Below are 15691 nucleotides of genomic sequence, written 5' to 3'. Positions count from 1 at the left end.
GATCTGGAGGATGGTGTGGATTGCACTCTCAGCAAATTTGCGGATGATACTAAACTGGGAGGAGTGGTAGATACGCTGGAGGGGAGGGATAGGATACAGAAGGACCTAGACAAATTGGAGGATTGGGCCAAAAGAAATCTGATGAGGTTCAATAAGGATAAGTGCAGGGTCCTGCACTTAGGACGGAAGAACCCAATGCACAGCTACAGACTAGGGACCGAATGGCTAGGCAGCTGTTCTGCGGAAAAGGACCTAGGGGTGACAGTGGACGAGAAGCTGGATATGAGTCAGCAGTGTGCCCTTGTTGCCAAGAAGGCCAATGGCATTTTGGGATGTATAAGTAGGGGCATAGCGAGCAGATCGAGGGACGTGATCGTTCCCCTCTATTCGACATTGGTGAGGCCTCATCTGGAGTAGTGTGTCCAGTTTTGGGCCCCACACTACAAGAAGGATGTGGATAAATTGGAGAGAGTCCAGCGAAGGGCAACAAAAATGATTAGGGGTCTGGAACACATGACTTATGAGGAGAGGCTGAGGGAACTGGGATTGTTTAGCCTGCAGAAGAGAAGAATGAGGGGGGATTTGATAGCTGCTTTCAACTACCTGAAAGGGGGTTCCAAAGAGGATGGCTCTAGACTGTTCTCAATGGTAGCAGATGACAGAACGAGGAGTAATGGTCTCAAGTTGCAGTGGGGGAGGTTTAGATTGGATATTAGGAAAAACTTTTTCACTAAGAGGGTGGTGAAACACTGGAATGCGTTACCTAGGGAGGTGGTAGAATCTCCTTCCTTAGAGGTTTTTAAGGTCAGGCTTGACAAAGCCCTGGCTGGGATGATTTAACTGGGAATTGGTCCTGCTTCGAGCAGGGGGTTGGACTAGATGACCTTCTGGGGTCCCTTCCAACCCTGATATTCTATGATTCTATAAATGCATAAGGAGATTTGAGACCAGTTCACAAGATGGACAACTGTCAGCCATGATTTTTTTTTTTTGCCTTCCCTCAGAGAAAAGCTGGTATTATTTCTTGTTCCAATGGTGGCACACAGATCTACCCAACAATTTCTTCCCTTCTGGAAATCCAAAGACGATTTCCTTCAGGGATCACTTATGCTGAGCACTGCACTTTCAGTTGAAGACACTGACCTGAATGTTTCCCTGGCCTTATAGCTACAGACTCATAGCTTAATCTATTTAGCTTAAAGAGAAGGTTAATGGATGACTTGATTACAGTCTATAATTACCTACATGGGGAATAAATATTTAATAATGGGCTCTTCAGTCTAGAGAGAAAGGTAAAACAATCAAATGGCTATAAGTTGAAGCTAGACAAATTCAGACTGGAAATAAGGCGTAAATTTTTAACAATGGTAAATTTTTCCAGTGGTTTTCAAGGGTTGTAGTGGCTTCTCCATCACTGAATTTTTAAATCAAGATTGGATGTTTTTGTAAAACATATGTTCTAGAAATTTCCCAAAATAATTCCTATGGCCTGTGCTATACAGGAGGTCAGACTAGATGATCATAATGATCCCTTCTGGCCTTAGAATCTATGACTCTAGAAGAATTCAACCAACCATAATGAGAAATGACACACAAGGTAGAGGGGTAGTATTTGTGAACATTTTGAGAGAGGAATGCATAGATTGAGGTAGGCATGCTTCACATGTCAAGCTAATTGCTCTTTGCTCCTGCAAAGCAGTAAGGCTGGACTCCCCTTGAGTCCAGAGCACCTAAGTTAATATATGGTGATCTCCCCATCTCCCCAAGTGGAGGCATCCATGAGTACACCTCTACCCAGATATAACGGGGTCCTTGGGAATCAAAAAATCTTACCGTCTTATAGGTGAGACCGCGTTATATCGGGGTAGGGAGAGGAACCGCGCTGCTGCTGCGCTTCTCCCTTGCTCCCTTCCAGGCTTGGCACACCAGTCAGCTATTTGGCGCAGGAAGCCTGGAAGGTCCGGGGGGGGGGGGGGGGTTGGGGGGGAGAAGCAGAGCGGCGGTGGCACACTCAGTAGAGGCGGCGGAGCGGAGGTGAGCTGGGGCGGGGAGCGGTTCCTCTCCCTACCCCGATATAATGAAGTCTCACCCTCTGCACACACCCCTCTTACTTGCTGCGGCCCCCTGGCCCCAGCTCACCTCTGCTCCGCCCCCTCCCACGAACATGCTGCAGTTCCGCTTCTCCACCCTCCCAGGCTTGCTACACCAATTTGGTGCGTGCTCGTGGGAGGGCGCGGGGGTGGGAGGCAGAGCGGAGGTAAGCTGGGGCAGAGACCGCAGCAAGTATTGGGGGGAGGCTCAGAGGAACAGCTTGCGATAACACGAATTCGAATATAACAAGGTAAAGCAGCCCCACTCCCCGGAGCACTGCTTTACTACGTTATATCTGAATTCATATTATATCTGACTGCATTATATCATTATATAGGCAGCAACATCTAGAATGGGACACCTTTCCAGCCTTGGCAAAGTTTTGTCCATCAGCATAATAAAGTGATGCCATTGTTCCACAGATGATAGTTGATGTCATCCCAACAAAGTCAGTACACAGCCCTTAACCATCCTTACTGAGGATGTAACTGAACCTACATAAAAAGGAAAGGAGTACTTGTGGCTTGAAGTGAGCTGTAGCTCACGAAAGCTTATGCTCATATAAATTGGTTAGTCTCTAAGGTGCCACAAGTACTCCTTTTCTTTTTGCGAATACAGACTAACAGCTGCTACTCTAAAACCTGAACCTACATAAGCTCACAAGCCCATCTCATCTAACCACCGTTAGCACTGGCTCTGCAGAAAATAAGCTTTCACTGATTTATATTGCAGGACTGCCCCATCAACTCTAGTGTCTCAGCAGGCATCAAGATGGACGTTTTTTAAACTAATTCTTGGTCTGAAAGGGTTCTCCAAGGCCTGAAGTGACTTATCCCATATTAACCAAGGTGAGTGCAAGAGTCCAGTCTCAAAATAGTTACCACCACTGCTAGACACTGAAGACCATGGGCAACTGATACTGTTGATCAACTAGAGTGAACGGAGTATAGTAAACCAGGAAGCTCATGGAAAGTAAGTCTAAATGTGTCCTTCTAGTTGGGAGCCAGAAACCAATTCTGTAGATCAGTGGTTCTCAACCAGGAGAACATTGTACCCCTGGGGGTACGGAGAGGTCTTCCAAGGGGTACATTAACTCATCTAGATATTCGCCTAGTTTTACAACATGCTACATAAAAAGCAACAGCGAAGTCAGTACAAACTAAAATTTCATACGACTTGTTTATACTTCTCCATATACTATACACTGAAATGTAAGTACGATATTTATATTCCAATTGATTTTATTTTATATGGTAAAAATGAGAAAGCAAGCAATTTTTCAGTAATGTGTTGCGACACTTCTCTGTATTTTTATGTCTGATCTTGTAAGCAAACAGTTTGATTTGTCTTGTGTACCCACAAGTTACACCTCACTTTAGACTCCTGAAAGGGGTTCAGTAGTCTTGAAAGGTTGAGAAACACTCCTGTAGAAGGCACTGGATTATGAAGAGGTTTGTCACCAAGCAGAATTTCTAAGGCATGACAAATTTGTTGAGTCATCTGAAGTCCACAATGGGATGAAACCCCTTCCCTGTCTTGGTAATAGGAAGTAATAACAATGAACACTCCTGCCATTAACACATTAGGGACCATCTCTATTACGCCATCTAGACGAAGGATGCAATCTATTTGCTTAGTACTGTCTTGTGAGGGGAAAAATAGGAATGCAAGAGCAGAATTAGAGGGTGCATCCTTGATCCACTCTTTCCAGGACTAGTTTGCTGAAAGTAATTTCACTTTGTACCACAAGGAAGTACAAAAGGTGGTTGCCAAGAAGGGTACAGATCCCCAAATAGTTGCTAGATCTGAAGTTACCAAGCAGCATAATCAACCATGCTTCTAAGCACAATATGTGGCTGTGCTTCGACTCTTTCTGGGAGGGCTTCTATACCAATGGTAAAGTTTCTGAGTGGGTTGATACCTAGGAACAACCCAATATCAGGGCATTTTGTTCTTTTTAAAGCTGTTTTTTAGTTGGGAAGAGATTGTATGTATTGATATTTTGGGTCATTTACAACAAGACATTAAAATGACATTGTCTTGACATGTATAGGTACATATCTTAATATCAAGTTAATATTAAGCAACATTATATATTTACCATACATTATATCATTAACATTTTCTTTTTAAAAAAGAATACACTGGGTCAGTAATACTTAACCGTTCATATTAACTTTTTTAGGAAACAATGTTTTCTGGGGTCAAGGGGGAAAGTCTCAGGAGAACAGAAAGAAAGGAAAGTGAAGGTGCGTGGGGGGGGAGGGGACGGGACGCGTATTTAGTTCAATCATCCTCTGAATAGCCTTCTTGCTTAAGTATAGAATTACTGTGTCTATCAAAGCATCTCAGTGATTTCAATATTTCTATTATAATGTTTTCCAGTGAAAGGTATACTATTTCCTTTATCCACTTTTTTGGTGAAATCCACTTGGCACTATGCTCACGAAAAAGAATTTCGGTATAAGATAGTTATTAATATTTTATTTCAGGTATCTACAGCAGGAATCCTGGGTCCACAAATTTAAGAAAGCTCTATTTTTTGTAAACAAAAAATAGAAGTAGCACGAACAGGATGGCTTCTTTATTCCTGGTTTGAATCTTTTTAACAGGCTAACTCCCAACACATCTTGTAAATCCAGTTCAAGTTTAGCACTGATTTGTTTTTTGGTTTTTTTATTTCATGATGGTTTTCCAAAAGTGTTTCACCATCCAGCAGTACCACAACATATATATGAAAGAGGGCTTAACTGTTTTACATTTCAGACAGACACCTGTGGCTATATAATAAAATAAATACTGAGATGGAAAAACCAACGTTCTGTAAACCAGGGGTAGTTTATTTTTTGTCAAGGTCCACATTTCTTTGTCAAGGTATAGTCAAGGTCGAGGCTAAAGAAAAATAAAAATGTTAGTAAATAAATAGAAAGATTTTGGGGTCCATTCAAAAGTGTCTGGCAGTCTGGATTTGTCCTGTGGTACGCGTAGTGATGATCCCTGCTATAAACTGAATAGTACTGAATTTGTACTATTTGGTTAGTCTTAGAGCCAATATTTACCATCTACATTATTTCATTCCATTCTTTTGCTGTTATTTCACATTTACAGTGTGCACTTCATAACTTAATAGCTTTGTGTAATTTCGTCTTTAAAAACAGTCATGAGATTATACATTCTAGACAATCTTGAGTGCTGAAACTTTGAGACCTCATAACATTTTTTAATACAAATTGCTTTGTTGGTTCCTTCCTTCTCGGAAAGTGTTTTAATAAAGTAAACTATCTGTACAAACTCAAATTGTGCATTCTTTTCTTTTTAAATATGAGATATATCTGTTTAAGCGTTGCCCATCCCTAAAGGAAGCCGTCCATTTTTGGGGTTTGAAAGCACTAAACTTTTTAGTAGTAGGTGATGTTTCATGGACGCTAGAATTTTGGGATACAAGTTTGGTACACAATTATACAATGATACTGAGTTTGTCAGTTTATGTTCTATCTGTATGCATGAGGAAGTCTCAGTTAGACATCCATTCCAGTACTGATCTAATTTTATCTACCTAGAGTATCTCTGAAGTTTGGTAGCACCTAACCTCCTGTTTCAACTGGAGATTCCAGCCATTCCCTTTTGATTCTTGTGTTCCAAACGGACCATAAGAATCCAAACATTAAATTTCTTTATACCCCCTGAAAATTTCTTAAAGAGAACCATAGAAATAGCCCCTGGAGAAGACATTCATTTTGAAGTACATGAATTCTACCTAACAAAGTCAAAACATAGGTATGTTAACCTTCTCAACTCATTGTAAATATTTTTCACTAACGGCTCAATATTTAAATTAAACAGCTCCCCCACTTCAAATATATTAATGCCTAAATATCTAATTTTATCAACTACTTTCAGAGGATATTAAGCATCTTTTGGAGCCCAGGCATAGTATCTCTAATTTAGAGTAATTCAGTCTATATTCCTTTACCATAAGGTTTCAATTATTTCCTGTAATACAGGCCAGCTTTTATTTATATCTTTTATCAAAAGAATAAGATCATTCGTGTATAATTGAACTTTCTAATCCCAATATACTTAGTTCCCTGAATTCAGGGTCTTAGTTCTTTTGTGCTAAAGGTTCAATAATCAAATCAAATAAGTGACACTTGTGTCTTGTTTCTTTGTATGAAGGTACAGGCTCCGTCTTTGTAACATTTCACCAAATACAGGTCAAAGGATTTCTGTAGATTTTAAATCCACTTCGAAAGATTCCCCAAACCTATACATCTCTAACATTCTAAATAAAAAAGGACATTCTACCGAGTCAAAAGCCTTTTCTGCATTCATCATAAGAACGCAGGCCTCTTTAGTAGTGCTTGTGGAATGCTGCAGCACACGTAGGAGTTCTCTTATATTATTTCAGGGGCTTCCTCCTTTTATAAATCCAGTTGGACTTTGGTCCATTAATTTAGGCATTGTCCTCTCTAATCTGGATGACACTATGGTAGTAAAAAGAAAAATCTTACTATTTATATTTATTAATGAGCTGGGCCTATGAAATCCTGGATCTGTTATGTTTTTATTTGGTTTAGGCATCAAAAATCTCTCTGCTTGATAGAAGGTATTTAGTAAGCACTCAGTTTCCCAAGAAAATTGAAATACATTTGCTAACAAGGGCATTACCTGTGTTTTAAAACTTGAGACTTCAGAAGCATATCCATCTGGAACAGGACTTTTCCCCAATCTTAGTGATGACTACACCATTTCTATTTCTTCTTGTGTTAGTGGGCTAACTAGTATGACTTTCATTAGGTGTCAGACTGGGCATGTTAATATACTGCAATATACTAGTTCCCAATTCTTCCATTTATACATATTTGCTAGTCTCTCTCTCTCACACACATTTCATTAGTAATTTGTAAATTCCTTTGTTTGCTTTTTGGTGTATTCCATTCTGTCCTTAAGGTACTGCATAGCTGCTCTGAGTCTCCGGCTGGAAATAAGTCTGGCTCAATCTGCGAGACTTGTTCCTCCATTCATAAAGCCTTTGTCTTACAAATGAGAGCTGTTTGGGTTTTTTTTCGTATTACCAGTGCTTCTAATGCTCTGTTTTTCATCTCTTGGTTTTAACTTTGTATCATCAGTCAAATAATAAGGCTTCTGCAAATTGTAAATTTATTCCTCTATGTCCACTTATTTTTGCTTTTCTTTTTCCCTACAACTACTTTATGAGATAATTATAGCTTAAAAGGCCTCCCACCTAGTTCTCGTGGATATATCATGTATATAATTATCAGTGTTTTTTCCATTTTATTCACCAAGTTTGTGTCTTTTAACAAAATATAGCTAAGTTTCCTCTTTTCCCTTATTCGTTCATTAGACTATTTTAATGAAGATGGGTGCCTGGTCCAAGATACGTATTAATCAAACTCTAACATTAAGAATTTAATGGAAAAGAACTTTTGATATCAAAATTAAATGCATCTTAGTATGCCCTTTGGCAGTTTTGGAGGAAAAAACCTGAAGTCCTTCCTATTATCAGATTCCCTGCATATACATTCAATATCACGGTATGCATCCGATGAAGTGAGCTGTAGCTCACGAAAGCTCATGCTCAAATAAATTGGTTAGTCTCTAAGGTTCCACAAGTACTCCTTTTCTTTTTGCGAATACAGACTAACACAGCTGCTACTCTGAAACCTTAAACCATGTATTTCAGACAAACATTGTATTTTCATTTCCTTCTTATACTTGATATTTGCTAATATCCTTAATACTTACATATTTTCCTAACTTTAATTTCTGTGCCATGATTTATGGACACTTAATATTCCTAACACACAATATAAAATCATTCTAAAGATTTCTGCCACTGAGGCAGTATTTTCCTGAACACGCAAAACCATTTTGTTTTGTTATAGTCAAAAGTTGTCCCAATTCCACTTTTCAGATACTTACAGGGCCCCTGATTATGCTCTATTTAATGTTAATCTAATTAGTTTAATTAATTCCCAGTTCTTGGTCTCCTGAATTTGGTTCCAGGACTGAGTTCAGGAGCTTTTATGCTTCTAGTATAAAAAGTGGGAGATTACAATCCTCTTTCTCTCCCCGCAGCAAGCCTGAAAATATACCAGGTGGGTCAGACACAATGCAGACTGAAGCTTTTTCCTATGGAGCTGTGTGCAGACTTGTGTAAACAACATTCTTCCTCTGTGCACCGATAAAAGGGTCTTGATACGAGTTGACTCGGTTGCCCTCCATTTTTTCTTTCAACTTCCCAGCTGTGTTGAGAACCAAAACTTGACCTCAAGTTCTGTAGCCGTACTATGACAGGATGTGGTCTAGTCACATTTCTGTTGTGCAGTGATTCCTCAATCCAGTGTGCTCTTTCAATCTTAATTTTATCTGATCTGACCAACTGATTCAAGACTTTCAGACTCCAAGTTTCAAAGTATTTATAGGTTATTTGCCTTTGGTCCCTTCTAGCAGACCTAGAATCCTAGTATTTTTTCTAGGTCCCCCATTTTCCAAGTCTTCCACCTTTTCAGTCAATGTTTTGATAGGAGACACTAGGATCATACATCTCTCCTCCTGACCCTCCATGTCATCCTCACTGTGGTAATTCTAGAGTCCATCTCTGTAATGGATACTACTAGTTCATCTGACTATTCATTGTCCAGCTGTCATTTAATTTTTCCTCAAGCTTGCTCAAACGGGTTTTAGCACCAGAGTTAAATTAGCAGTAATCTGTGGCACTATTGAGCCATCCGCAGAACTGCTAAGTCTTCTTTCACTCCAGCTCTTTAACTTGTATATTATCCTCTTTTGTTTTACCCTTCTCCAAACTTTTCAGAGTTGCCAACTGTTGCCCACATTTCTGGCTAGATATTAACTGTAAGTCCACCTACTTCACACTTTGTTTTCTGGCATCACTGCTGTTCTTTGTGATTCTCCAAGGGGGATGGACCTGCCAGTCATGCCACTTCTCAACTTTCAGATCAGAGAAGAGAGTTACCTTTTCCATAACTGGGGATCTTCGAGATCTGTTGCTCACGTCTATTCCACAATAGGTTTGCGTGCTCGCCATGTGCACCAGTGCAGGAAGTTTTTCCCCTAGCAGTACCGGGGGGGATGGGGGGGAGGGGAAGAGGAGGAAGAAGTCCATAGAAAGTCCCAGAAAGACTCCACCAGAAGTCACATGACCCTTTTACAACTTCTTGGTAATGGTCAAAGATCTCAAGCTGCTTGAGTCCTTTAGGGCATGGAAGGAGAAAGTCATCCACATTGGAGCTCAACTCTGGTCCCTCAAAAGGAAGAGCCTCAACTGTTGTATTCACCTGAGTCATCTTAAGTACAGTCCTGAAGATACCCCTAAAAATACAATGAGACAAAACCTAAGGGAGCCCAGGAAATGGAAGGCAATAAGAAAGGTGCTGAGACAGGATAAACATGGGAATCCTGGAACCAATGGAGCCCAGTATGAACCTCTAACCTTCATTCCTAGTAGCAGTTTGACTGGCATTCTCTGGAACCAAATAACTGCTGCACATGGTTGAGGGGAGAGAGAGAGAGAATGAGGGAAGACAAAAGCTGTTTCTCTGCTCAGCAACAGTGAAAAGCACTCAGTCTTACAGGAAGCCATCTCCTTGGTGACTATGATTCCTGGTGAAGAACAGTACTAATGCTGTTGCAGATGGTAGTACTCCAAGCTGGGGTACAGCTACCAAGGATTTTGACTGGCCAGACCCATGATCTCAGCACAGACTTAACTCCCTAGATTCAGATTAAGGCTAGATGGGACTATTAGATCATCTAGTCTGTCCACCTCTACAGCACAGAATGTCATCCAGTTATCTCTTCACTCAGCCCATTACTTGTGTTTAACTGAAGCATGTCTCCTAGAAAAACATCTAGTCTTGATTTGAAGACTTAAATGGAGATTCCATTAGTTCTCTTGTTGGTTTGAAGTTCTCAAGACAGTTATTACTCTATACCAAGCAAAGTCACTTGTCCCTAGAGTCACCGTAGGTCTCCAAGTGACCTACCTTGAAGATTGAATACCACAGCTGCGGTGGTACTGAAGAAGCAAGCCAACTCCTTACTAATGGCAGTTCCAGATCTTGGTGGGGACTGGTTTCAGAGCGCATCTCCTGGAAACTGTGCCATGAAACAGGAGTCCCGATCACCAGAGAATTTGAGACAGAGCTTAAAAAGACCTTCCAGTAACAGATTCAAGCAAATCAGACCAAAACCTTGGGACAAGTTTTGGTAGCTTGGTCTTTAAGAGGGATGCCTCTCTTGGCTAACAGTAATAGGAGTAGAACCCAACTATCCAGGCTCATTGCTCAATCAGAACGGGAAGTATTTGCAATGTTAAATCAAAAACAGAATATTTCTGAATACGAGAAAATGTTTAGTAGTTCAGAAATAAAATGGTTACTAAAAAAGGAGTTCTAAAATAGGAAGGATGGTCTTGTTAAGGCCTCGAACCGGGCATCAGAAGATCTGCTTTCTATTCCCAGCTCTGCAACAGACCTATGGTACGACCTTGGACAACTTAATATCTCAATGCCTCAGACTTCCTCATCTGTAAAAATAGGGGCCTATGCTACAAGAGCATAGGATGAAATCTTGGTCCTGCTGAAGTGAATGGGCGTTTTACCATTGATATCAATGGCATAAACCTTTCACTTGTGGAGTCTAAATTCATGAATGTGTGTAAAAAATACTTTAAGATCCTCAAATGGCAGGCAGCACAAGGACAGAGTTTTATTTCCTATCATGATAAATGTTTATTAAATAAGTGACTATGCCTGAAGTTTACACCATTCAACTGATAACGATGCAATATATTACCCATTTAATGACATCAGTTACCCCTTAATTGTTTATATTACAGATAAGGCTGCGAGATTGTCATGAAGTCACAGATTCCGTGACTTCTACAGCAGCCTGTTCAGCTGGCCCGAGCAGCTCAAGAAACCCCTGGACCAGTCGCACTGACCACTGCTGGGGCAGTCTCGGGCCACTGCAGCCCCTTCCCCCAGCAGCAGCAGGAGTTTGGGTGTGCCCTCAGGATTGGGGGTTGGGGCACAGGAAGGGGTGAGGGCTTTGGGCAGTGCTTACCTCAGGAGCTCCCCGGAAGCTGTAACATGTCCCTCCCTCAGCTCCTAGGTGGCACTGCAGCCAGACAGCTCCAAGCAATGCCTCCACAAACAGGCAATGCCCTGCAGCTCCCATTGGCTGTGGTTCCCGGCCAATGGGAGCTGTGGAGGCAGCACACAGAGCTGCATGGCTGCGCTTCCACCTAGGAGCTGAGGGAGTGACATGTGCTGCTTCCAGCGAGTTGAATGGAACCAGGGAAGAAGCCTGCCAACCCCGCCAACCCTCCTCCCCCCAGCACCAGTAGGGATCCTGGGCTGCTCCCCCGAGAGCACCTGCAGCACCCACAGGCCACCCCCACCCCAAACTCCCATGACAGCCCCAGACCCTCCCCCCAAGATTTAGTCAGGAGTATATAGTATAAGTCATGGACAGGTCATGGGCTATGAATTTTTGTTTACTGCAGGTGACCTGGCACTGGGGTTTTAGGTTGTTTTCTTTAATGCCATTTACACCTTGGAAATACCAGGAATATCAGAGTTTGTGTGGGGGGGGGGGGTAAGAAAACTGAATTTGTGCTGGAAATGGCCCACCTTGATTATCATGCACATTGTAGGGAGAGTGGTCGCTTTGGATAAGCTATTACCAGCAGGAGAGTGAGTTTTTGTGTGTGTTTTTTTGAAGAAAAAAAAAAAAGGGCGGGGTGGGGGGGGTGAGAAAACCTGTATTTGTGCTGGAAATGGCCCACCTTGATTATCATACACATTTTAAAGAGAGTGGTCACTTTGGATGGGCTATTACCAGCAGGAGAGTGAGTTTGTGTGTGAGGGGGCGGAGGGTGAGAAAACCTGGATTTGTGCTGGAAATGGCCCAACTTGATTATCATACACATTGTAAGGAGAGTGATCACTTTAGATAAGCTATTACCAGCAGGAGAGTGGGGTGGGAGGAGGTATTGTTTCATGGTCTCTGTGTATATAATGTCTTCTGCAGTTTCCACAGTATGCATCCGATGAAGTGAGCTGTAGCTCATGAAAGCTTATGCTCAAATAAATTGGTTAGTCTAAGGTGCCACAAGTACTCCTTTTCTTTTTGCGAATACAGACTAACACGGCTGTTACTCTGAAACAGGTCTTCCATGGTTTTGCTTAAGTATTCCCCCCTCAGACAAAGAGGGAACGATGCTGGAACTTTAATGAACATTTTTCAACAAAGTGTTTTTTAGACACTGGAGTTAGACAAACAAAAAATTACTTTAAGTAATTGTGCTTCGCTCTCAATTTCTTAGCTTTAACCCTTGTGAGATCATAATTTCATTTATTCTCCAGTTGCCACAGAGGGTAGAATTTTCAAAAGCACCTGAAGTGACTTATAAACATGAGTTCCATCAACTTTTAAATGGGATTTGTGCTCTTAACTCACTTATATTTCCGGCAAGTTTTTCTGCTTGGTATTTTACATTAAAAATTTAAGGTTAGCTGCTCTGGAAAACTCAGTGAGATTTTCAAAATATCTATATGAGTTAGGGGTCATGCTCTTAAGTCATTTAAGCACTTTTCCAACACAATTAGACCAGCTCAGTGTTGCACCTGTAAAGCTAACTGTATGAATTTGATCTGTACATAGATCAATGACCTTGAATACAATCCCTAGAAATACACTTAATTTTACAGAAATAGAACCAAGGACCACTTTTACACCAAATTTCCCCTCCCCTAAGTACCTCTAAGCAGAAGATCATGTGTACTCTACCCAACCTACTTATTATAGGCATTAAAGGTTAAAACTACAGCATGAATTAGGAGTATTGCAAAAAAAATAGATAAGCAAATAATTCAGTGTGTCAGCAAAAATATAAATCTTACCTTACTACATCATCAATGTTGTTTCGGTATACTCCTTCAAGTCTGTCTGCAGGAAAACCCATAGCAATTATGTTTGGATAAATATCTGAATATCCAAGTTAAGGAAATATTTGGAAAATAAATTGGTAAAGTACACAAAATTGCAATACTAGTATTAAATAGGTTCTAATGAAAGGTAAAGAGTAATGACCAAACCACTTCATTACCAAAGAGAATTAAGTTCAACAGTTCAAAATTACTTTAATAAGGAAACATGGTTGTTAATTATTAAGGAACAAAAATAAATTAAGCAATAAATGCATGAAAGCGATGATTCTTTCCAGAATGTGTGTGTCCGGGGGGGGGGTTGGGTTGAGAGGTATTGCATAACAGACTAATCCCTACTCCTGAGGGCATTCTGCACCAAAACATTAAAAATTCTGTCCCAAAATTTTAAAATTCTGCAAATTTTATTTGTCAAATAAATGTGGAGGCTCTAACATGGCAATGGGGAGCACAGGCCACTGGCTGCAGAGTGGGAGATCACTGTGCAGCTCCCCCCGGGACATGGGCTCAGTGGTAAGGCAGCACCCAACCCTGATACAGCGCAAGGACCAGGCCCCTCTGTGCCAGGTGCACTAGGAGTGGACAGGCAGGCTCAGCAAGGGGCTCTGAGTGTAAAGGTAATGGAATTCTATAGGGGGGTCTAGGTGAAGGTGGTTGGGGCTCAGCGGGGGGGGGGGTTGGGTGTGGAGGGAACAGAGCTCAGAGGTGGGGGGGTCTGGGTGTCGGGGGCACAGTTGGTCCAGATGCAGCTGACTGAGGCTCATCGGGGTTGGGATCCGGGTGGCTCGTCGGGGTGATCCAGGTGCAGGGGGAATAGGGCTCATTGGGTGGGTGGGGTACTGAGTGCAGGGGGATGAGGCTTGGAGGGAGGGTCTGAATATGAGGGGTTCTGTATGCACATGGGTTGGGTGGATGGGGGAGCAGCACCCTGTACAGGGATCCCTCCCTCTTGCAGCTGAGGAGCAATGGGTGCAGTAAGCGGGAGGGGGAGCTTGCAGAGCTTCCTTCAGCTGGGGGAGAAATCTGGGGTTGGTCTGACCCGGCACCAGATCTCTTTCAAGGGAAGAGGAAGTCCCATCCTCCCCAGCCCAGTTGGGACTAGCAGCTGAGCCTGACACAGGGTAGGAGCCACCAGCCAGATCTTCCCCAGTCCTGCCTCCTGCCCCACAGTGATTTTCCTCTCTGCCGGCTGCCCTAGGCACCCGAAATACATTAATGGGGAGAGTTGCATGACCGCTCTTGTGGCTTTCTTAGCTTCCCAGTCAGAAAGTCATTTTTCTGTGGGGAAGCAAAGAAATACATGGGGGACAAATTCTGCACATGCACAGTGGCACAGAATTCCCCCAGGAGTATAATCCCAGAGCGAACTGAAAGTCTACCACAAAGTGTTGCAAACCCGGATTAATTTTGTCTATCAGAAACATTTACAGTTGGACAACACTAGAAAAAACAAACCATTTTGTTGTCAGAACCAAAACAACAAAAACGTTGAGGAAAAAGTGCTCTACTTCTTCACGCTTATAGTATCCACACCTATAAAAGTCTATTTTAAAAATAAAAGTGTTACACAGTTTCAAATTACAAAAACATTCCAAACTAAAAGCTACCTTAAGCCATTAGCAAGATCCTAAAGTAGGCAGCTGAGTATTAGACAGCAACATTGCACTTTAAGATACTGAAATACATGTCTCAGGTAAGGAGGAACTGGCAACCCTGCACAAATAATGCAACCTATCACTCAGAGCTAATGGTTGAGGTGGTATTCTATCCGCAGTACGTCTGAAGTCCTAAATACGCAACATTCAGCAGATGTGCATTTACAGCATCTCGGAAGGATTATGAAGTTATTTCTTTTTGGTATAGATGGGGAAAGCCCAATTTCCCCATTTTTGGCCCCAGCATTAAACTATTCTGTCTGAACTGCTCCTGAGTCACACATATAATCGGAGGAAAGAACATAAGCATCCTCTTTCAAAAAAGTTGACTGCTTCTTGGAGCAGCTACTGCTGGAACCCACAAGAGGAGAGGCAATTCTTGATATATTCCTAAATGGAGCACAGGGATCTGGTCCAAGAGGTGAATATAGCTGAACCACTTGATAATAACGACTATAATTTAAATTTAACATTCTAATGTGGGGCGAGGGGGAGAAGACATGAAAGAAGCCCATCACAGTAGCTTTCAATTTAAAAAAGGAGACTATACAAAAATGAGGAAGCTAGTTAAACGGAAATTAAAAGGTACAGTCACAAAAGTAAAATACCTGAAAACTGCATGGAAACTTACTAAAAACACCATAATAGAGGTTCAAATTAACTGTATACCACAAATTAAAAAACATGGTAAGAGGACCAAAGAAGTGCAACCATAGATAAACAAAGTGAAAAGTGTTTAGAGGTAAAAGGCATCCTTTAAGATTCAAAGTTAAATCCTACTGAGGAAAATAGAAAGGAGCATAAATGTTGGCAAGTCAAATGTAGAAGAACAACAACGCAGGACAAAAAAGACTGAAGAGGAACTAGCCAAGAAACTCAAAAGCTAACAGCAAACCATTTTTTACATACATCAAAAGGAGGAAGCCTGCCAAACATTGTGGAGTCACC

The 15691-nt window shown here is 41.6% G+C and overlaps 2 protein-coding genes across 5 annotated transcripts in view; one reads left to right on the top strand and one right to left on the bottom strand.

Annotated features, from left to right (window-relative positions):
• Positions 1 to 15691, top strand: part of ATAD1 (ATPase family AAA domain containing 1) — a 448477-nt gene that overhangs the window by 352806 nt on the left and 79980 nt on the right. The window lies entirely within an intron of this gene.
• Positions 1 to 15691, bottom strand: part of PTEN (phosphatase and tensin homolog) — a 93752-nt gene that overhangs the window by 53729 nt on the left and 24332 nt on the right. For 2 of the 3 annotated variants that reach the window (XM_073353741.2, XM_073353742.2), the window contains exon 3: positions 13044 to 13128. In XM_073353741.2, the coding sequence (XP_073209842.1) occupies positions 13044 to 13128 (85 nt within the window). Of the gene's footprint in view, positions 1 to 13043; positions 13129 to 15691 lie in introns of those variants that run through there. The other variant, XM_073353743.2, reaches the window with a different exon arrangement.

Source organism: Lepidochelys kempii, chromosome 7, assembly GCF_965140285.1.
Source record: "Lepidochelys kempii isolate rLepKem1 chromosome 7, rLepKem1.hap1, whole genome shotgun sequence".
Classification (NCBI taxonomy): domain Eukaryota; kingdom Metazoa; phylum Chordata; order Testudines; family Cheloniidae; genus Lepidochelys; species Lepidochelys kempii.
The sequence above is the reverse complement of the archived record's forward strand: the minus strand, read 5'-3'. Positions and strand labels throughout refer to the sequence as shown.